Raw genomic sequence first — 20,865 nt, 5'->3', positions numbered from 1 at the left:
ACACCCCAAGTTTCTGGAAAAGTTTTATTGTGCACAGAGGGGAAGGGCTCAGTCCTTCTTGGCTGCCGCCTTCCTCATGGCGGCCAGGACATTGCTGAGCTCCTCTCTCTTCCTCTTGGCACGGATGTGTGTCCCCACCTGCCGGGCAAGGAGGGCCGTGAGCCTAAGCCCGAAGTCCCACCCCGGCCCTAACAGGGGTCCTACCTACCCTTTTCTTGATGAACTTGAGGGCCCGCTTGTCCTTGGAGACCTTGAGCAGCTCCATGGCCCGCCGCTCATAAGGGGCAAAGCCGCACACCTCCCGGATCATGTCCCGCACGAACTTGGTGTGCTTGGTGAGGCGCTGCGGGAGAAGGGAGGCGTCAGGGCGGGGCTCGGAGGGGGTCTCCGGGTGGAGTGTGGTATGTCTGCTAACAAGGGAAGCCCAAATCCTCCCCAGTCCCCAATCTTATCAACATTAAGGTGGCACGTCACACCCGGCCTTTGCACAGGGTGTTCCCCGGGCCCAGAACCCTCTCGCCCTGGACACAAGCTGGGCACCGTGGAGTCGGGGCCGCTTCATGAAGAAATATATAAACCCCCATGAGCCTACGACTCCTCAACCTGACACACAAGGAATCCGCTTTCCCTCCACATTCCAACCCCGATCCAGAAACCCTTCTACTCGGCAAACTCCTGCTCATGCGTCAAAATTCGCTCCCAATTCGCTCCTGCCCCAGCTTCCGAATCCACGGGCCAGGTGGGTCCCATTACTTAGCCCCGGCGGGCGTTCGCCGCGCAGGCGCGTAACCGGCATCTTCACTCTGCTCTGCGCAAGCCTGACACCCCCTTTCTTCCGTTTAAGACACCAGGGCTGGACTTCCCTGGTGGCGCAGTGGTTGAGAGTCCGCCTGCCGATGCAGGGGACACGGGTTCGTGCCCCGGGCCGGGAAGATCCCACATGCCGCGGAGCGGCTGGGCCCGTGAGCCATGGCCGCTGAGCCTGCGCGTCCGGAGCCTGTGCTCCGCAACGGGAGAGGCCACGGCAGTGAGAGGCCCGCGTACCGCAAACAAACAAACAAGACACCAGGGCTCCCCACTGCCCAAGGCTCCCCACTGCCCTCGGGACTCGACTCCCGACTGCGCTCCCGGCACTCACCCCACGGCGGCGGCTGTGCCTCGGCTTGCTCACGTTCTTGGTCACCTTGTGGCCCTTGTTGAGGCCCACGGCCATGGGGTAGCGCAGAGCCATGGCTGCGGACAGGGGTGGGGAGAGAGGGGTGGAGGTGAGTCCCAGCTCGGTCCCCGCCGCCCGGAACCCCGCGCCTCGGCTCCCCCGGGCTTGCTCGCTGCACCCAACCATACCCCCGAGCTGCACTGGAGCCCCAAGGGTCCGGATGGCAGCTGATGGTACTCGCGCTGGGCTTCACTAACCTGCTGCTCCTTAATGGCTGCCGCGGCGGAAGGGCCTCAAACGCGCCGAACTCTGGGATTTCTACCGACCCGCGGGCGGCGCGGGCCAGAGAGGCAGGAATGTCGCGGGCTCCCCCTGGCGGCTGGAGGCGTCCCTGTGGGCCCCCTGAGCATGCGCGCTTATCCTCACGGGCCCAAACCAGTAGTCGGACCGGGTGGGCGTGGCTGTGGCTGCGGTGTCTCCCTCCGCGCGTGGGTTGAGAGGTGAAATCCAACCTGTGCCGCCAGCTGGCTGTCCCAGCGCCAGAGACTTCAGCTCCCACTGCTCGAATTTCTCCATTTATAGAATGATGACAACAATAGTACCTATTCCAAACTGTTTGAGCAAGATATGATAACTGGCACAAACTAAAATTTCCACAATCGGAGAAATTGGTTTTACTATACATGAAGCCAAGCTCTGGGCTAGAGCTAAGGAAAGCGTTGCGATATAGTGCCCCCTGGTGGCACTTGATATAACTTGATGGAATTTTAGGTGCAGGGATAGGCGGCGTGGTGGGAACAAAAAAAATACTCTTTTTTTCTGGTTTTTATCTTTCAATCCTATTTATTTCCAAGAGACAGTATGAATTTGAGGCTGGTCTGTGTGGGGTTAGCCCTTGGATCACCTGCTAATCTTGGAGGCTTGGACAGCCAACAGGAACTAGTTTTTTTTTTAAAAAAAACCATCTTTATTGGAGTATAGTTGCTTTACATTGTTGTGTTAGTTTCTGCTGTATAACAAAGTGAATCAGCTATACTTATATCCCCATAGCCCCCCCTTCCGTCTCCCTCCCACCCTCCCTATCCCACCCGTAGCTAGCTGTTTATAACATTGTTTCATTCTTCAAAACATTGTTTTGTTTTAATAACATTGCTTTCATTTAGTTTTTATCTTTACAGTTGCTTTTTCTTTATGCGAGCACTGCTGGTTTACCATTTTAAGGAAAGTGTCAATTTTTAATTCATTAATCTAAATACCAGTGATGTGCAGGTGCAGCCCACACGTTGCCTTAAAGAGGGACAGTCTGGTGTCAGAATCCCAGCTTCTGTCTCTGACTTCCCGTCTATGTTTCCCCACCCATAAAATGGTAACAATGGTAGCACTAACCTCTGGTTGTGAAGATGTCATGAATGTCAAGTGCGCAGCGCCTGATGCAGGCTATCATTATTGGTGCACAAACCACGTTCTTCGTGCTGCAAATATAGCCTTTGGCCCACAATCGGTCACACTTCCTTCCATCCCTGACTTCCTGGATGACGTCCATCTGTCTCTCAGCCTCCGTTTCTCCACCTGTGAAATGAAGGTGAGAGTTCTGGCACCAATACACACATCCCTCTTCACCTCCTGCCACCAGCAAACTGGAAGGACCAAGGAGTCTGAACAGATGTGCAAGGGAAGAAAGCTTTTTATTATCAAATAGGAGGCTGGATCCAGCCCAGAACACATTCTTTTCCTCTTCCCCCTCCTCAGACCCCACCATCAATTCGACAGCTTCGAGGGCTCCCCTGCTCGGGAAAATGGCTGGGGGATGCTCCAAGGCTGAGAGTGGAAAGAACAAATCAGGGACGCAGTGGTTTCAGGTCGCAAATAGAGAGGGTTCCAAGGGTGGCTCAGTAGTGTTGTGACCTGCTTGATGTGGCCAGGGCCCTGAGGCAAGTCACATAGCCTCTCTGAGCCTCAGTTTGCTCATCTGCAAAATGGAAGCAGCAATCATGTCATCAATGACAGCTGAGAAGACTGAGGTAATTAATTGCCTTCCAAGTCCCTGACAAGATGCCAGGCACGCCCCGAGTTCTGACTGCTTTCAGGTGCTGGTAGTTTTTCTCAGGTTTACTTTTCTGTCTTGATGACTTTCTTTTGGCCCTCGGCCACCTGCTCAGAGGTGTCTGTCCGGGCTCCAGGACGATTGGCTGGAGGGTCTTCTGGGAAGACGAAGGGGCATTAAGCCCAGGAGCTCAGGCAGCAGCGGGGGTCGTGATGTTGAGCTCCTGGCGGATGAACCAGGCCCTTGGCTGTGGCATCCAGCCGCGAAGCAGGCAGAGCAGATGGAAGCGCCACGGGTAGAAGACGCCGGAGGCACGCGTGGCGCTGCCACGAATCACAGCCAGGGCTGCCCTGGGCCCTGGGGCCGCCTTGGCCCTTGTGACGCCCCTGGGGACAGGAGGGTGCGGTGGGGACTGTGGCTACGGCTGAGCGGCCCCCCACACCCCCTCCCCGCTCAGCCTGGCCCCGGCTCGCGTCCTGGGCCTCACCTAACTCCCTCGGCGGCCGAGGCGCGATCCTGGAGGCCCAGGACGCACATGGTGATGGCGACGTTCACGTCCTGCACGTCCAGCTCCCGCCGGAGAGAGCCGAAGAAGCTATCCAGCGCGAACTTGGCCGCCGAGTAGGGGCTGGAGAAGGACGTGGGCACGCGGCCTGGGGGCGCCGGAGGGCAGTGGCTGAGCGGCCACACGCCGCTGCTCCTCCTCCGGGAAGCCTTCCTGCCCACTCCAGGCTCGCCCCCATCGGCCCCATGGCTTCCCCACTCCCCGCCCCGCGTACACGCACCTAGCAACGAGGACACCACCACCAGGGAGCCCTTACTGTCAGTCAGACTCGGCAGCGCCAACGAAGTCAGTTGCACGTAACTCAGGAAATTCACCTGGAGGTGGCGACTGCGAGTCACCGGGCGGAGGAGGAACCGAAGGCCAGAAGGGGCAGGGGCGGAGCCTAGAGCCTGGGGGCGGGGCCTTGGTATGTAGGGGCGGGGCTCGAGGACTGGGGCAGAGTTCCGAATGGACGAGGGGGAACACCAGCCTGGGGCTGAGCCAAGGTCAAGAGGGCGGAGCCTGGAACCAGGAAAGTTGGGGTCTGGAGCTGGGAAGGGCAGGGCCCGAGAGGGGAATGGTGAGAGGGTGGAGTCTGGCGGGAGGGCGGAACCGGGGCCGCGGAGGGGAGGAGAACCTGCATGAGCCAGCGTGTCGCCTGGGCGCTGCGGCCCCGCGTGCCTGCTGGGGCGGCGCCGAGGTGGTTCATCACCAGGTAGTCCAGCCCTCCTGGCCCGGAGAGGCCCATCAGCTCGGAGCTGTCCTTAAGGCTCCGCCCCCCGCGCCCTATGAGACACCACCCATAGCCCTGCCCCCTGAACTAGCGATGCTCCGGCCAGAGCATTGACACAATGAGCTCTGACCCAGGTAGCGCCCCAACTAAGATCAGAGACCCCGCCCTACTCCCTAACCAGGCTTCATCCCTGATCTAATGAGGCCCGGTCCAGAGTTCCACCCACTGGATGCCATGAGGCGCCACCCCTAGCCTTGCCCCCGGACCCATAAATCTCCGCCCTCAGACGGCCGTTACTACCACACCCCCGCCCCAATTTGGGTCGTGCCCCTAAGGCCTAGGCCAAGGTCCCAGACTCCAGGCCCCGCCCCTCACCCAGCTTGTCCAGCGCAAACTGCACCACGCGCTCGGGCACCTCAGGGGAGGCCATGTCCGCAGCGATGTAGAAGACCTTGGGAGCGCCCAGCTTCCGGCAGTTCCCTACCACCTGGGGGGGCCAGAGCTGCCCGTGGGCCCCACCACCCCAGCTGGCCCCCCTCCACCTGCCGGCCCTAAAGGGGCCCCAGCCTGAAGCCCTTCCCCTGCTATGAGCCTCAGGTTCCATTCAACATCATGTCTGAAGCGTTACCACTGGGGTAGCAAACTGGCGCCCATGGGCCAGAATAGGGGACATTTTGCTTGTTCAACCATCAACATTTAAAACGCAGATTTCAAATAAATCTTGAGATTTCTGGCCTCTTGAAATTTTGGAAGGTTCATCCCCAGGAGCTGCACATTTCCTTGAAATAACACTGGGCTGTTGCTAAGAAGGGTCTACCCAACCCGCTTTTGAACTTGAGAACCCTAGCTATCCACACAGCCTTTGGTTACTATCAGTACTCCTATTTAGTGAGGAACAGTCCTTGCTTTACAACTGTCTTACTGATTCAACCCCACATCACAACCCAGGAGAAGGTCCTTTTATTGTCTCTGATTTACAAATGAGGAAACTAAGCCTCAGAGAGATTAAGTGACTTACCCAAGGCCACACAGGAAGCCTGAATGTTTGCAGGGATTCAAACCCAGGCCCTGTTCCCCGCCCCCCCCCCCCAATTAAACTTGAGATGGAATGTCTCACCTTCTGCAGGAGAGCCTCGGTGTGGGCAGTGAGCACCAGGTGGGAGCCCAGGCGCGCGTAGTGATATGCCAGCTCCTCCCCGACGCCCACGCTGGCTCCAGTCAGCAGCACACGGGCTCCCTGGAGGCTGGCTGGCAGCGAGTAGGGGTGGTCAGCTTGGGGGATGGACAGGGCAGCCAGAACGTTCCTCCCACCCCCACCCCCAGGCGCTCACCTGGGTCAAAGTTGTCATCCCAATAATAGGCAAAGAACAGGGCTCCCAGCCCCACGAGCAGCAGCACCTTCATGGCCCTCCCTGGGTCTGCAGCAGGAGAGAGGGGGGGCCGGCACAGGCCTGGCCCACAGTCGCACCCCAGTCACACCCATTTCCCCAACGGCGTCTTTGTTCGAAGAGCCAGCGGTGATGCCCCTGGCCCTGCCCCCTCTTCTCCATCTGCAGAGCCACCACCTGGTCCAGGTCATCATCTAGCTCACCTGAACCACTGCAGCAATCTTCTTCCCCTACTGAAAACCCTGCCCGTTTCACTTAGAACAAAAGCCTTGGTGACCAAAAAGGGTCTGCTTGGACCAGCCCCTCTTGCTCACTCTGCTTTGCCACACCAGCCTCTTCACTGTTCATTGGAACCAGCCACTCACCATCCTGCCTCAGGGCCTTTGCATTGGCTGTTCCCTCTACGAGGTTGTATTTTGTATTCCCAAATACAACCCAATGGCTTGCTCTTTCAAGTCTTGGCTGGAAAAATCACCTCCTCAGAGGGCACTTCCGGGCCTCCTCCTCTAAAGCACCTCTGTTCCTGGTCACCCCCTCTCTCTTACCTGTAGAACTTTTCTCCTTCTCAGCACTTGTCATCCCCTGAAATCATCTTGATGATTTGTTACCTGTTCAGGATCCCTCTCTCCCCTTAGACTCAGCTCCATGAGGGCAGAAAGGAAATGGAAACCTGCTTCTGTTTTGCTCCCTTTTGGATCTTCCGTGCCCTGAACTGCCAGACATGCAGTAGGTACTCAACAGATAGACTGACCCAGAGTGATATGAGGAATGTGGGAGGTGAGAGGTGGGGGAGCCCAGAAAGATAACTCTGTCTGGAGACACCCAGAAGGAATCGGACACTCAGGACTGGCTTGGAGATGGAGGTGCCCGTGTCATCAGGGTTAAGATGTGACTTCAGCTGGGGGAGCCGATTTACTTGTTCCAGGGAGAAGGTGAAAGATATAAACAGGCCAGGTGATTAAAGTTAAGGGGGTCATGGATCTTCCCTGAAAAGGGCACAAGCCCATCACATCTTAGGGTTTCAATCCTCTGAACTGCATGGGGCAAAGAGGAGAGGCCATAGGGATCTTTGTCCAAAAACATCTGAGATGTCCCTTCCTGCTCCAAACCCTCCCAGGGCTCAGCACTGCCCCAGATGGAGACCACACCCTCCTCACCTCAGCCCACGAGACCCAGCAGGTCTGGCCTCGGCTCTCTGTCCATCCTCATCTTCCCCACTTCCTATCCATGAATCTATCAGTTCTCAGAAAAGTGAACTCCTCGCCCTAACCCAGTCACGCCAGCGTCCCCTCAGCAGGGAACACTCTCCCACCTCTCCCCACTTCCAGGGAAAGCCCTGAAGCCCCACAGCTCAACATTCTCCTCAAACTGGCCCTGACCATAGTTCCCTCGCGGGGGTTGGCTGGCAAGCTGGGTGGGTGAGTGGGCGGATAGATGAATGGATGGATGAAACAGCCAGGCTCTGAAGGGGGAGGAAAGGAGGAAACCCGATCCTCGCAGAACCCACCGGCCCCCTGACCTCGCCGGGCCTCAGTTTCCCCTCTGAACAAAGGGGGCGTGCGACTCACTGCACTCTCCCAATCGCGAACTCACCCACTCAGGCCTCAGTTTGTCCCGCTGTCCAGCGGGGCTGGGGTCCGGGCCTGGGAGTCACGCGTGCGCCCCTCTACCCTCACTTCACCACTGCGTCCGCCAGGCTCCGACCGCGCCCCCTCCTGTAGGGTCTGACTCACGCGACTCCGAGCCCACCTCCTCGGGGGGAGGGGCTATACTGTGGGGACTCCGCTCCCAGGCGTTGCCGGGCAACAGCCTCCCGCCTAGCTCTCCTCTGGCCTCAACCACTGACCTGATCACGTGACTAAAGGCCCGCCTTTCTCGTACGAATCAGCCCTCGTGTTGCCGTGACAACCGGCTTTCAGGCACTCTCTTCCTGTGCCTGGGGCCTTAGTCCCCCGCGCCGGCGCGGGAGACGACATCTTCTGGGTCCCCCTGAGGCCCCACTCTTGTCACCCGATTCCTCTTTCCCTCGCCTCACGAGGGCCGTGCCGCCCCCGACTGCATTTCCCAGGAGGCTTGGCGGCTAAACGAGCCGTCCGGCGCCTCACGTGACTTGCCGACTACTTTTCCCAGACAGCTTTGCGGCGGCTGGGCCCTGAGGACTAAGCTTCGCACGGTTGTTCTGCAGTGGGACCGCAACCTCTTTCTGTTGTCTCGGTGCCGAGACTCCGACTCCCGGAGGCCTTTGCGGCTGACAAGCGACTACGCCTCCCAGAGGCCTCTGCGACGCCGCGACCGGAAGTGACGGGCGAGCCGAGTGTCCTTGCGCGCGGAGCGGAGCGGTCATGGTATCCGGAGTGTGGTCGCTGATGAGGTTCGTGGGGCCACCAGGAGGGGCCCAAGCCCCCAAGAATGTTCCCTTCTGCGAGCACCCTCCATCTGGTTTGCTCCCGATCGGCTTTTCGGCGCCCGTAGTGTCAGGTCTCCCGTGTCTGTCCAGACAGGGTGGAGCTTCTCGCCCCCCTCCCGCTTCCTAGCGAGTCCGTGCCTTTCCCACTCTGTACCCGAGACCCCTCCGAGCCTCAGCTGCCCGCTCTGTAATATGGGAGTGCCGCACGTCTTTGTTGGGAGGTTAATGCGCACCCAGAGCTGCGTATGACAGGAAATGACCAGGGACACTTAGAAAACCCCCGCGGGTTCCTCGCGGAGCATCCCTCGGGGCTGGAAGGTAGAAGGTGGTCAGGAGTCTTAAGTCTTCACTGTTCCCTGCCCTCTGCGGGATCTTGAGTGACACTGTTTCTCTCCAGGCTTCAGTTTACCAGTTAAATGGAGCTGAGTCTCCCTGCACGCCTTAAATTAAGTGCTGTGGGTCGGGCACGCCTCTGGGCTCCCAAAATGCCCTGTGCTTCCCGCATTAGCTGCCTGGCTTCAGGTGTGTCACTCTTTGGACTGTGGGCACGCCCCTCCCCCTAGGGGTCTAACCCTCACCCCCATACTCGCGGGCCTAGACCCGGGAGGTGGCCAGCAGAATCTGCTGAGCTGCTGTGGTTCCTTTCTCTGCCTGCAGGTTCCTCATCAAGGGCAGTGTGGCTGGGGGCGCTGTCTACCTGGTGTACGACCAGGAGCTGCTGGGGCCCAGCGACAAGAGCCAGGCGGTCCTTCAGAAAGCTGAGGAGGTGGTCCCTACCGCCGTGTACCAGTTCAGCCAGTACGTGTGCGAGCAGACAGGCCTGAAGATACCCCAGGTACTCTGAGCTTGGATTGAGGCTACGGCTCTGCGGGAGCAGGGGCGTCAGCTCTGGGGTGGTCTTTGATCCCCGGTCCCTCCAGCCCTGCTTGGCTTTCTCCACACTGGGGCATGTGCTGCTCTCCCTGCCTGTGAGGGAGGCGCGGGCTGCCAGGCCTTCCCCTTTCACTAGCCCCTTCTTCCCCTCTCTTCCCAGCTCCCAGCCCCTCCAAAGTTTAACTTTCACATCCGCGAGTCCTGGAATTCAGGTAGGCCTTGGTCCGTCTGCTTGCAGGAGAGTGGCCCCAGGTACTTCCCACCTCCCTTCCTGGCCATGCCTTTCCATCACTCTCCTTCCTGCTCTGTGTGCACCTGCTGCTCCCGCCTCCCTGCCCCGCTGCCCCCAACGGATCTGAAAGAGAAAAGGGAGTGGAGATTCCAGGGAGGTGGGAGCAATATGTGGCCTCCACCTGTTTCCCTGCATGGAATTGACAGAGCCGGAAGTGGTGCCTCTCAAACTCTCTGCTGAAAGCGCTGGGCCCTCCTTCCCCACAGGCATCATCACGGTGATGTCCGCTCTGTCTGTGGCCCCCTCCAAGGCCTGGGAGTACTCCAAGGAGGGCTGGGAATACCTGAAGGAGCGAACCAAGTAGCCTGTCAAGAGGAAGCTGCCTGCCCCAGGCGGGAACAGGGGCCGGGGCGCCATGGACGCCAGACTGGGACCCCACTCCTAGGGCAGCTCCCGGCCTTGCCGGCCCAATAAAGGACTTGGAAGTGTTCCCCGATCCGTGTGCTGGCCCCCGGGGCGTGGGCTTCTGGCTCCTGGGGGCTCTTCAGGGCCTGACCTTCACCGAAGGCCAAGGTTCACCCCTTTGTATCTGGGCCCTGCCCACTGGTGGGCCCTCGACCTTGTATGGTGAGTGGGAGCAGAGCACTGCCCTGGGGCTCAGGGCCCATCTGGGTCTGGGGTCTTCTCAGTTCTTGGAGGGCTGAGCACAGGGTGGGGCAATCTGGGGTAAGGGCTGGTCTACACAGCTGCGAGCCCCCAGAGCCACTGATTGTCCTGCTCGGCTCACTGATCTGCCCGCCTAGTCTAGTCCCTGTTCTCCTGCCCTCACCTGGTTTCCACTCTCATTCCACCCTCTCCCCACAACCTAGGGATTCCTGGGGAGCACAGACCTGGCGGTCATGGCCGTGCAGGGAGTCTCCCTGGCCCACAAGGGCCCTGTTTTCCAGATGTTCCCTGCTCCCCTGGGAAGCCGTCTCTGACACCCGCTGTGTCAGCTGCTTGGTGACCTAAATGTCTCTCCGTCCAGCTGGAGCTCTGGGGAGGGTGGGCCCTTGAGATGCTCCCTGTGAGATCCCCAGCACCCAGTCACAAAGCATCCCACCATGGTGATGGCAGGAGGAAACCTCTGCCCCAGACAGGGTAGGAGGTGGGCTTGGGTGGGAGCCAATGACTGGCCCAGGAAGCTACCCTGGGAACAGGGAGGAGGCCTGGGTAATGGTGCCCCGAGCTGGCACAGGATCCTCTGTTCCCAAGAGTTCCGGAGTTCATGTCAGTTGGTTTAGGGGATAGAACTCATCCAGGGACATGACTCAGGAGGGGACGGCACTGTTACAGATGAGGGAAGCAGAGACCAGAGGCCGGGGCATTTCCCAGGCTTGCCTGGGAGCACAAGCCAGCACGTGTCCATCCATCCATCTGGCCAGGGAGGAGTGGGGAGGGCAGGGTGCTTGGGGAGGGAGAGCCCTGAGTGACCTGTGCCACCCTGGTCTCCAGGAATGGTCTCCAGGTGGGGTCTCCCATGTCCTGTGTGTCACCTGAAAGCCACCTGGGCCCCTGTGGAGGTGGGAGCGGGTCTATGATGAGGGTGGGATGGGTGGGGCCTGGGGCCAACCTTGATCCTCTGCTGCCGAGGAGGGAGCTGGTGCTGGCCATTTCGGAGGCTGAGGGCACATCCTGAGTTCAAGGACAAGCCCTGTGAGCTGTCCCAGCCTGACTCTCCGTCCACAGAGCCCTTCCAGCAGCCCCGTGGGCCCATTTTTCACAGATGGAGAATACAGGAGGGGTTTGTGCTCAGGGCGCAGGGAGCTGGGGTGGTGCCATGTGCTCCACGAGGCTCCCTGAAGCCTCAAAGGAAGCCAGTCTTTGAGCTGCCCTGGGGACATGGGTGTGTGTGTGTGCGTGCGCGCGCGCATTTTCTAGCACTGAAACCAGTCTATGGTCACTGGCCCAGGGTTGGCCATGGGCTCTGCTTGACCCCATGGCTTTCCCGCTGTCCACACAGACCAAGCTGACAGCCTGGAGACCAGTGCTGCTCTTGCCTCTGTGTCTCCTCATCCAGTCAGACCCCTATTCCTCTCCATCGACTTGTTTTTGTTGCCAGTGATCACCTCCCTGCTGACCCCACCTCCGGGCCTGCCCCCTTCCATCTGTTTCCGAGACCATGTCTGAGGACGTCACCCCCTGTTCAAACACCTGCAGCTCCCCCTGCCCTCCCTGTGAGCCCAGACTCCTCAGGGGCCCTGCCTCCCCTCAGTCCTTGGATATGCCAGCCCAGTGGCCCTCAGTTCCCAGAACACAGCTGGCTTTCCCGCCAGCTTTTGCCCACAACTTTGCAGCCCCTCATTAGGCCATCCTTCCTCCTGGCTGACCCCTGTTCATCCTGCCCCCAGCTGAGATGCCCCCTCATTTGGGAAGCCTCCCCTGTCCCCTTCCTCAAGTGCCCTCTCTGGGCTTCCTCAGTGCCCTGTGGGTGCCCCATCACAGCGCCCAACACCTTGGGGCAGATTTCCACAGCTTGGCATCGCTGATATCAGGAAGGATAAATCCGTGTTGGGGCCACCCCAGGGACGGGGTGTTGAGCAGCATCCCTGCCTCCAACCCCCAAAATGCCAGCGGTGCCTCCTTACCCACCACGTATGACAACCGCAAATGTCTCCTGGTGCTGCCAGTTGTCTTCGCGGGACAGAATCACCTCGTGGTTGGACGTCCAACATGGGTCTCAGTGGGCTGAAATCCAGGTGTGGGCATGGCTGGGCATGTGGGCAACGCGGGGAAGAATCCGTTTCCTGCCTTTCCCAGCTCCTAGAGGCCACTGTGATCCTTGGCTGGCGTCCCTTCCTCTGTCCTCACAGCCAGCAGTGCGGTCTTCCGCTGTCGTGTCCCCTTCTTGCCCTTCTCCCTATTTCCCTTACAAGGACCCACCTGGGTAACCCCAGATACCATGTGAAGGTTCTTAATTTAGTCCTGTCTGCAGGTCCGTCTTGCCACGTGCGGTATAAATTTACAGGGATTAGGAGGGGGATGTGCCTGGCCTGGTGGAGGAGGTGTATTCAGCCAACAGGTGGAAAGGCCTGGTCCTGTGTCTGTCTTCCCTTGTCTGGGCCCTGGGGGAACAGGGGCCCGGTTAGCCTTGGTTGTTGGTACATCTCAGCCTTCAGACAGGGCCAGACCCTTCTTGAGTGTGAGACGGAGCCAAGCGGCAGGCCTCTGAGCACTATTCCCCTAATAGGGGGGCCTGCCCCCAGCTCCATCCATACAGACCCAGGGCCCCTAGAGACAAGGAACACAGCTGACCTGGGGGGGTGGCACTGTCCCCCCGAAGCCACCCCTGGAGTCCAGGCAGCACTTGAACCCTGAACACACCTGCACCTTATATGGGGTGAGGCCCCCCCGCCCCGACTCCGACTCCTCTTTCCTGGCAACTCTCCTTCCACTCCGGCCCCTGCCACTCCCCGAGGTGGACTTCATCACCTGGTGTCCAACAGCTCTTCTGCTCCTCTCACGGCACACGTGGTCATCTCTCCTCCCCACGAGGATGCAATCCCACTCACGAGGTCCCTAGAGGAGTCAGATTCAAAGACAGAAAGTAGGTGGTGGGGGCCAGGGGGCTGGGGACTGAGTGTTTGATGGGGACAGAGTTTTAGTTTGGGAAGAAAGAAAAGTTCTGGAGATGGACGCTGAGAATGTACATAATGCCACTGAACTCTACCCTTAAATGGTTAAAATGGTCAATTTCATGTTACGTGTATTTTACCACACAAAACAGCCCGTTCAGCAAGGGTGTCATACATGGAGGCAAAATGTGGGCGATTGGAACAAACATCTGAGGTATGCCACAAGGCCCATGAGGAAGGCCAGACGGCTGAGACACACGACCCAGACGGGTCCTATGAACTCCGGGCCCGGGCTCACGCAGGCTGGAAGGTGTGTGCTGCTGGCAAAGTGCTTCTGGAAAACCCAACAGTCCCCGAAAGCTGCCCCTTTCCATCCTCCTTCCCTGAAAGAAGAGCTGTGGCTTAGCACTTACGAGTATAATTTCATTTTACTTAAAGACGTGAAAATAAAAAGACACGACGCTTTAAATAAAGGGTATGTGAACAGAAACACATTTATTACAAAAAAACCAAAAAAAACAAAAAACAAATTCACATTGTATTGAGCTACAATATGGCAGCAGATAAAAAAAAAAATTATTGTACACAGTTTAAGGGAACTCTTAACAGAACATATTCTTGTTGCCACGTGACATAACACAGGAGCCCAAGCACTTAGTAGCGGCGAGTGAAGCGGGCGTCGTTGGGTCGGCTCCCCCGGTTCTGGCCCCCGAAGCCGCCACGAGGGATCACGTGGCCCCGAGAGGCCCCCCCGGGGGCAAAGCTGCCGCGCCTGAAACAAAGGCAAATTATTTTTCACTCAGTGGTCTCTGCCCTGTGCCTGTGCTCTCTGGGGCCTCCTTCCTTTTAGCAGCAGTGACACCCGCCCAAGCACACAGCACCTTCACTGACGCGAGCCCACAAGCAAAGACAAGACCGGTGACAATGCGCCTTACCCTGACATGCCTCCCCGGTTCATCATGTGACCTGGCCCCGAGTGACCAGACATACTTCTCTCACCGCCTGGAAAACAAGGAACACTTTTCACACAGCGCCTCCAGGCACAGGACATCAAGTTCAGAGGACACGGGGCTCAGACAACTCCAGTTCCTTTCTTGAGCCACAGGTCCGTCCGTGGAGGATGTGTGAGCACACAGATTGCACACACCCACTCTCCTTGCTAAGTCACGGTGAAGAGGAGCTATGGCACCTGTGGCACACCTCCTGTGCCAGACCTCACCCACTCACCCACCCAGGCCGTAAGGAGCAAGGCCACACGCTAGGGAGAGCAGAGAAAGTTGCTCCCGCCCTCACGAGCAGCGCCCGACGTACAGCAGGGGCAACCCCAGCTTCCCGGATGCTTCTCCACCGAGACAGATGCGCCTTGGCCAAGGGCCAGTCCTCACCTTGCCACCTCCTATGGTCCCTGTCCATCATGCCTCCGTCAGCAGCGCCCTGCCACGCACGGTCATCCTCCATTCTTCGGCTGTGGTCCCCCCACTCACGTCTGCCCCTTGGAGAAAGACATCTCTGATTTGGATTGCCCCCACCTCTGCCCTCCAGGAGAGCAATGGCACTGGGTTTGAGAGAGTGCGTTTAGCACTTTGTGACCCCAGCCCTTTGAGCAACGGGGGCTGCGGGGGAACGGAAGTGGCACTCGATCCGATGCTGCTCAGAGAACTCAGAGGCAGCCTGGGCCGTGGCGAGTGCGCTGGGCCCGCACTCAGCTTATGCCCAAGACCAGGGGTCCTCAGCCAGACACACCAATCCTGCCAGCTGGGTGAGAGGCCCCGGCGGGCACCATGGGACGTGAGACACAAACCTGGGGGGAGGAGGCAGCCCCCGGCCCTCGCTCATCCTCTTGTCAGAGCTGTATCCGCCCCACCCATCACGGGAATCCCGTCCGTGGCGCTCTGGTCCTCCGTGGCGTTCGGGGTAATGCTGGACATTAAAGGGTCAAAACAAAAGAAGGCCTCAGTACAACCCTGGATCCCAGGGCCTTTGGAGCAACAAGTTAATAATGACAAGGACGATGACGCAGACAGGAGCCCCTGCAGGCCCAAGACAGTGCCGGCAGGCCTTCTTTACACTGTCTGGGGCCACACAGAGCCTTTCAGCTGGCACAACACGGCCGCACCCCCGAAGTCTGCTCAAGGCCTGAGGAGGAGCAGTGCTCATGGAGCCCAAGACCAAATTAGGTTCTCCCTAATCAGAAGGCAGAGATTCAGGCACCAATGGACTGAAGCGTGCTGGGGCTGAGTGACTGCCCCACACCAGGAACGGACCACGCTGTGCCAGGTGCCTGTGCTCAGAATATTATCAGGGAGCCACCAGAGCAGAAGAGCCACCAGGGATCCTTTGACATGATTCACTCCGGGGCCTGGCATCCTGTCCTGCTTTGTCCAGACACGACTCCTTGGCAGCCCAGCGGCTTACTCAGTGGCAATGGCCATGTGAACTGCTTGGCCGGCACAGACCCCAGGAGGATGAAAGAGGACACCTCATACTCTAGCCCCTTTCCCTTCAACCCAAGCCCGTCCCTGCCGACTGCAAGAAGGCCCAGGCTGACTTTCACGGAGCTGGCGAGGTGGCTCTGGCTCCACAGCCCTGTTCTCTTGTTGTTCCACAAACCTGATCTGTGGCTTTGGGGCTTTTGCCCCCGGACTATGGTCTAACTGAGAAGGAAGGAGAAAGGCATCCTGGTAACGAAGCCCCTTGGGGTCCCGCCCCAGCGGCCCTGTCCCCGTCTGCATCCACGGGAATCTCCTGGGCCAGGGCAGGTACACAGTGGCTCCACATGGGAGCCCTGACTTCGTGGCCCTTGGCGCACTGGGCAGCACCGCTGCCTGCTCCCCACGGCCGCTCGTCCCCAAATGTGTGCCCACACCGCCCTAAACACAACAAAAGGGGGTCAATCTTACAAGATGGACAAAATAGAACATTGTTCCTTCAAGGGGCAAAATCACAAGCCAACGTGTCCAGGAAAGTCAGTGCTGGCAAATGTAACAAGGGCTCTCAAACGGGATTCCGGAAGTAGTTCTATGAACAACCTTCAAAGTGCACTGACTTTAAAAAAATTATAGCTCATGCTTTACACAGCTTCATTTAATTTTGGACAAACATTTAAGAATGACCTTTTATCAATAGCCTTCTGAAGACTAATCAGACAAACATTTAAAGGATAGAAGTTCATCTCAGCAAGACCTAGTTATTTAAAGCCCATTCCCATCTCTCCCTGGTGTTTTAAAATTTAACCAACATTCTCCTGTCTAACAACCCACCCACCCACGGACCAGTCCAACAAGGCCCTGAGGCCTGTGCTGGTTTTCCCTTTCTGTGTCAGATGTCACCATTTGCCGTTCGGGGCAGCAGTTGTGTCTTACTTGTGATTATGGATGTGAGAACACAAACACTCCTCTCAGTCAGGAGAGCACTACCTAATCAGATGAGAATAGCTATCCATGATCAAGAGCAACACGGCAGGACTGGGCAAACACTTGCCGCAGACACGTATGTCATCTCATTTAACCCCCCACTCCACCTCACCCTCCCTCCCCTCCTTTCACAGCTGGAGAAACAGGCTCAGCAGAAGTGGTGGCACCGCGATGTGACCCTGGTCCTGATTCTGGAGCCTGGACATTTAACCACTGTGCTCAACGTCTCCACCAAAGGAAACCCATGACACTAGGGGTATATTTAGCTGCATGGGAGATTTAGGCCTGGGAGCAGAGAAACAGGAATCCCGTGAGGGTCATGGAATTGCTCCTGAGGTGGCAGCGAACTCCTCAGATGCAGTCAAGGAGCTTAGCCATTCCCAGCCATGTTCTCAGGCATGGAGGAAGGATAGGACTGAACGTCGGTGCTGTAGTCAGGGAGAAGACCGACCCACGGGGCAGCGATTCTGCCAGAACGATGCCCTGACCACAACTTTCCCTCATCCCTCTGATTCTCCAAGGAAACCCACTAAGAAGTCAAGGCTCTTTGGGGAAGTTCTCAATCTAAATGTAAGATAGGAAAAAAGGAGAAAACTGAGCTTGTTTTCTAATGTGTTCATCCTGCAAAAAGAAAACGTGTGGGCCTGATTCAGTTGCTTCCGGAGGCTCAGCGGGGGCGGGTTAACCCTGCGACCATTGACACTCCAGGTGCACTCGGGCTCCGTGACATGAGGCATCGCGTCTAGTCAGTGCTGTGGGTCACAAGGCACTTCCCAACAGAGCCTGCCAGACTCATGCAAGGCTCTCCAGCACTTTAGTACCGGTGTTGTCACTAAGGTGTATAGAACCTTAGGGTCAAAGCCAAACAAGGCTTCAGAATACTTGTTTGAATTTTGGGCCAGCACAAAGCACAAGCTATTCACACGGTCATCCCACAGAACGTTGCAGGTGCCGCACTCCCTTACTCGTTCTTCCTCTAACTCAGGTGGAGGAGGAAGAAGGCAGACAAAGGGAAGAGAACCAACTGTACAGGGAAAACTGTGGCTACAATCACAGCTTCTGACTTACCTGTCCTTCTCTTTCTCCCATGATTGACCTTGAACCTTCTCTCCTGAAAAAAGCAATTTAAATGAAAGCATAAGGAGAAAGATAGGTTGGTTAAGACCCCGAACGGAAAACATTTCCACTTGAACCCAGGTAATTCACACACACTCTGCTGGTTCAAGTGGGCTGGCTACCTAGAAGCCTAGAGCCTAGAAGAGCCACTCGAGCTCTTTGTCATTAAGAATGAACCAGGACAGGGACTTCCCCGGTGGTCCAGTGGTTAAGACTTTGCCTTCCAATGAAGGGGCCTAGGGTTTGACCCTTGGTTGGGGAGCTAAGAAAGATCCCATGGCTCGGGGCCGAAAAATGAAAACGTAAAACAGAAGCAATATTGTAATAAATTCAATAAAGATTTTAAAAATGATCCACATTAAAAAAAAGAAAAGAATGAACCAAGACAAAGAAAACATGCATCAAGCAAGCAGGGTCAGTGGCTGACCTGTCGACTGAGTGGTCAGGGTAGCGTCCCCGGTCCCTGTGGTCAAAGTCGTGGAAGCGGTCCTGGCGGTTGAAGTCAGAATGGTAACGCTCATCCAGGGCGGCCCGCTTAGCTTCTGGCCAGTAAGCATCATCTCGCCTAGGAGAGGAAGCAAGAAAGAGGACGTGCATTTCCCCCTCCAAATAGATTACCTTTGCGGAAGCTGGTAAACTTGACCCTCCCACTGCCCCTATCACTTCACAGAACAAGAAGGAACTTTATCATTAGCGCCCACATGAGCTGAGAGCGCCTGGAGGGGTGACGTGGGATGTGACTGAAGGGCTCCGTTCTGTCTTACCCCACATGCCCCTTGTCCCCCACAGAAAAGCTCAGGTCTCCCTGTAGGAGGGGATCAGTGAAGTGGGTGTCAGCAGATCCCCTCTGGGAACCTCTCACGGCCATGAGGGTCGGCCAGTCTACCAGGACAATTAGTACACTGCTGTCCTTTTATCCCAATGCAGACTTGACCCAGCAGACACCAGGTGGGGAGGACTTTCAGTAGCACTTGAAATATACTGGTTCAAAAACATTTCTGGCTCTCCCCTCAGTATCTTGTAAAATGCATAAAAAGTCCTAAGACACCTTAAAGGCCCTTTACAGAAGTCTCAGTGTTACATTACACAGGGACCTCTCTAACCCATGCCAGTAGAAAGAAGATTAAAACAAAGGAACAAACACACACCACCCGGCAGTCTCCCCCAAGACACCATGCATGTGGAAAAGCTCTGATAGGATCATTGCTAGGATTATCACCCCAGACTCCTGACAGCAGGACCTGAGACAGGCCTTTCACTGGTGGTTAGCGTTTTAGTATTCGTATGGCACATCAGCATGTCTGGGGAATTAAAACCAATCTCATTAACAGAATGAACCAACACAAATTACTGCAATGATTACAAAACCTGGAAGGTGCCCAGAAGGAGGTGCTGGCTGCGTGCCCAGCCCCACGTGTTATGTGCTGCTCTGGGTGTCTGAACTCCTTCCTGGGGGAGGGGGCGGTGGTCTGTGCTGGGACCTGAACCTAATGATTTAATAAGCACCACTTTATCCAACCATTTCTCCACCGATCTCAAACTATCTCAGGTTCCCAGATGAAGTACAGAATACCAAATTTGACTGTAACAAGTACTTGTGCTTCCTTTCAAGTAAAAATCGTTGTGTTAACAGGACTCTGGGGACCACGGCACAATTCTAAACACCAGGGGCCACCTCAGGGGTGGCGGCTAGGAGTGGCGTGGCTTACCGCCCGTCGTCGTAGGGCCTCCGCACGGCGGGCCGCCGCTCCTGCTCATAGCGCAGCTCCTGTTGGCGCCGCAGCTCCTCGCGCTCGTGGTGGATGCGCTCCTGCTCGCGCCTGCGCTCGTGCTCCACGCGCATGCGCTCGCGCTCCAGCCGCTCGCGCTCCAGCCGCTCGCGCTCCAGGCGATGTCTGTGGAAAGCCAGCCTCTCGCGGGCGATGAGCAGCCGCTTGCGCTCCTCCCGCTCCAGCTGTGCCTGCATGCACTGCTCTCGCTCACTGCGCTCACGCACCCTGGAGGCAAAGAGTAGACGCTGCAAGGGCCTAGGGGCCGCAGCAGCGCCCAGTACCGAGGTCCTCTCCCAGCAGGGGGAGCTATGGATGGAGCCACGGCTCCGCCCCGGGGTGGGATGGGGGGCCCGGGCTGCAGATACATTTAGCAACAAGCAAGGGCCAGCGGCCGCTGGGTGGTGGACGCAGCCCGGCTGTGCAGGACCCCGCCAAGGCTGAGGGCACTGACAGCCCTGCTTTTGCAGGTGATACTGATGGTGCCCAGCGTGCTTCCCTCCAGTCTCCGTGTACAGCTGCCAGGTTGTCTCCTGTCTATCCTCTGCTCTGTGTTTAGACACATAATCATACCAGCAGAAATGTCTAATTTTGCCTTACTTTGTGTCTGCGTCTTAGAAAAAAATGGCTGCAGCTTCCTTGCTTTCAGGCACCATGTCCTGGACCCTGTGCGTCCCCACCTCTACAGATGTACGGCATGCTTTTGGGAAGGAGCCCATGGAGTGAGAGGCCACAGTTTACATGACCACTCGCAGACGTGGGCCTTCTGGTTGTTCCCAGCCTCAGGGAAATGGCCACCCCGCCCCATTTTCTTAGCACAGGTTCCTCTCAGGCAAGTTGGGGGAAGTGGCATTGCTCGGTCTGCAACACCAGGATTCAGAAGCCCATGCTACCTCGGGACCGCTCTCCAGGCTGCTGTGCCCCCCGGACAGGTCACTCCCACCACTACAAGCATCTGTCTCCCCCCACTGTAATTCAGATCAAAATAATAGATGGAAAACCAGTCTCACTGCTGTTTTCACCTGCATGTCCCTGATGCCTGGTGAGGCTGAACGACGTTTCATGTTTCATGACCATATGTACACAGCCCCTTCTGTCCATCTTCTATCGGGTTATTTTTTATCTATTTCAAAACACCTTTACCACCATCTGTCACACATCTTTGCACTTTCTCTTTGGTCTTTCGTTGTAGAGAAATTTTAATTTACTCTACCTCTCCTTTATAAATTTTCAGTCCTTTCAAAATCTCAAACTCATAAATATATTTACTTTTGCATTACACGCATAACTAATTTTTATGTTTTTCAGCCAGCAGTTTATGTTGACAATTTGTAGTGATGTGAGCCAGAGATCCAAAGGACTGTCCGAAGGCACAGCCAAGTGACCTGAAGCCATTCTGGGGCGAGCCCCGTCCTTTTCTCAGTAGTGGGAAATGTCACTTTTATCATGTTAAACTCCCACACGCACATGGGTCAGTTCTACTCATTTGCTAATTACTTCACCAAAACCGCACTTTTTCTTTGCCCACGGCCGTTCCCTTTCCAGCACAAAGTTCTGCACGGCGTACTACAGAAAA

At 57.0% G+C, this 20,865-nt stretch overlaps 4 protein-coding genes across 6 annotated transcripts in view; 1 reads left to right on the top strand and 3 right to left on the bottom strand.

Moving 5' to 3' along the window:
- Positions 1 to 10: 10 nt before the first annotated feature.
- RPL36 (ribosomal protein L36) lies at positions 11 to 1,499 on the bottom strand. 2 transcript variants are annotated; one of them, XM_082837459.1, is made up of 4 exons: positions 1,414 to 1,499; positions 1,139 to 1,233; positions 209 to 343; positions 11 to 138 (listed from the first exon to the last, which is right to left on the bottom strand). In XM_082837459.1, exons 2-4 carry the CDS (start codon positions 1,229 to 1,231, stop codon positions 49 to 51), a joined length of 318 nt encoding a protein of 105 aa, XP_082693585.1. In that variant the 5' UTR covers positions 1,232 to 1,233; positions 1,414 to 1,499; the 3' UTR covers positions 11 to 48. The 2 variants fall into 2 exon arrangements, with proteins under 2 accessions (XP_082693585.1, XP_082693586.1); XM_082837460.1 differs by having other exon boundaries at positions 1,345 to 1,427.
- Positions 1,500 to 3,390: 1,891 nt separating this feature from the next.
- HSD11B1L (hydroxysteroid 11-beta dehydrogenase 1 like) lies at positions 3,391 to 5,896 on the bottom strand (the record flags this gene model as incomplete). The annotated part of the gene is made up of 7 exons (XM_082835464.1): positions 5,809 to 5,896; positions 5,595 to 5,725; positions 4,853 to 4,964; positions 4,382 to 4,473; positions 3,986 to 4,079; positions 3,688 to 3,853; positions 3,391 to 3,586 (listed from the first exon to the last, which is right to left on the bottom strand). The coding sequence occupies exons 1-7, from the start codon at positions 5,879 to 5,881 to the stop codon at positions 3,391 to 3,393; spliced, it is 864 nt and encodes a 287-aa protein (XP_082691590.1). The 5' UTR covers positions 5,882 to 5,896.
- Positions 5,897 to 7,986: 2,090 nt separating this feature from the next.
- Positions 7,987 to 9,859, top strand: MICOS13 (mitochondrial contact site and cristae organizing system subunit 13). Its single transcript, XM_082837308.1, has 4 exons — positions 7,987 to 8,236; positions 8,930 to 9,107; positions 9,306 to 9,357; positions 9,644 to 9,859. Exons 1-4 carry the CDS (start codon positions 8,208 to 8,210, stop codon positions 9,739 to 9,741), a joined length of 357 nt encoding a protein of 118 aa, XP_082693434.1. The 5' UTR covers positions 7,987 to 8,207; the 3' UTR covers positions 9,742 to 9,859.
- Positions 9,860 to 13,454: 3,595 nt separating this feature from the next.
- SAFB (scaffold attachment factor B) overlaps positions 13,455 to 20,865 on the bottom strand; it is a 34,531-nt gene continuing 27,120 nt past the window's right edge. The window contains exons 15-21 of one of the 2 annotated variants that reach the window (XM_082837260.1): positions 19,230 to 19,517; positions 17,948 to 18,085; positions 17,473 to 17,515; positions 14,793 to 14,911; positions 14,377 to 14,483; positions 13,927 to 13,993; positions 13,455 to 13,763 (exon numbers count right to left, since the gene is read on the bottom strand). In XM_082837260.1, coding sequence (XP_082693386.1) covers positions 13,646 to 13,763; positions 13,927 to 13,993; positions 14,377 to 14,483; positions 14,793 to 14,911; positions 17,473 to 17,515; positions 17,948 to 18,085; positions 19,230 to 19,517 — 880 coding nt within the window. In that variant the 3' untranslated portion in view covers positions 13,455 to 13,645. The remainder of the gene's footprint in view (positions 13,764 to 13,926; positions 13,994 to 14,376; positions 14,484 to 14,792; positions 14,912 to 17,472; positions 17,516 to 17,947; positions 18,086 to 19,229; positions 19,518 to 20,865) is intronic. The other variant, XM_082837261.1, reaches the window with a different exon arrangement.

The sequence above is a fragment of the Leucopleurus acutus genome (assembly GCF_964270905.1).
Source record: "Leucopleurus acutus genome assembly, chromosome: 3".
Lineage (NCBI taxonomy): Eukaryota > Metazoa > Chordata > Mammalia > Artiodactyla > Delphinidae > Leucopleurus > Leucopleurus acutus.
The sequence above is the reverse complement of the archived record's forward strand: the minus strand, read 5'-3'. Positions and strand labels throughout refer to the sequence as shown.

What these genes read in the sequence shown, in the direction of transcription:
- RPL36 (XM_082837459.1), bottom strand. Translation starts at nt 1,231, where the DNA reads ATGGCTCTGCGCTACCCCATGGCCGTGGGCCTCAACAAGGGCCACAAG. An exon ending in GGCACAGCCGCCGCCGTGGG is followed by an intron (nt 344 to 1,138) that starts GTGAGTGCCGGG and finishes CTTCTCCCGCAG; the next exon opens with CGCCTCACCAAGCACACCAA. An exon ending in TCAAGTTCATCAAGAAAAGG is followed by an intron (nt 139 to 208) that starts GTAGGTAGGACC and finishes CTTGCCCGGCAG; the next exon opens with GTGGGGACACACATCCGTGC.
- MICOS13 (XM_082837308.1), top strand. Translation starts at nt 8,208, where the DNA reads ATGGTATCCGGAGTGTGGTCGCTGATGAG. An exon ending in GGAGTGTGGTCGCTGATGAG is followed by an intron (nt 8,237 to 8,929) that starts GTTCGTGGGGCC and finishes CTCTGCCTGCAG; the next exon opens with GTTCCTCATCAAGGGCAGTG. An exon ending in CAGGCCTGAAGATACCCCAG is followed by an intron (nt 9,108 to 9,305) that starts GTACTCTGAGCT and finishes CTCTCTTCCCAG; the next exon opens with CTCCCAGCCCCTCCAAAGTT.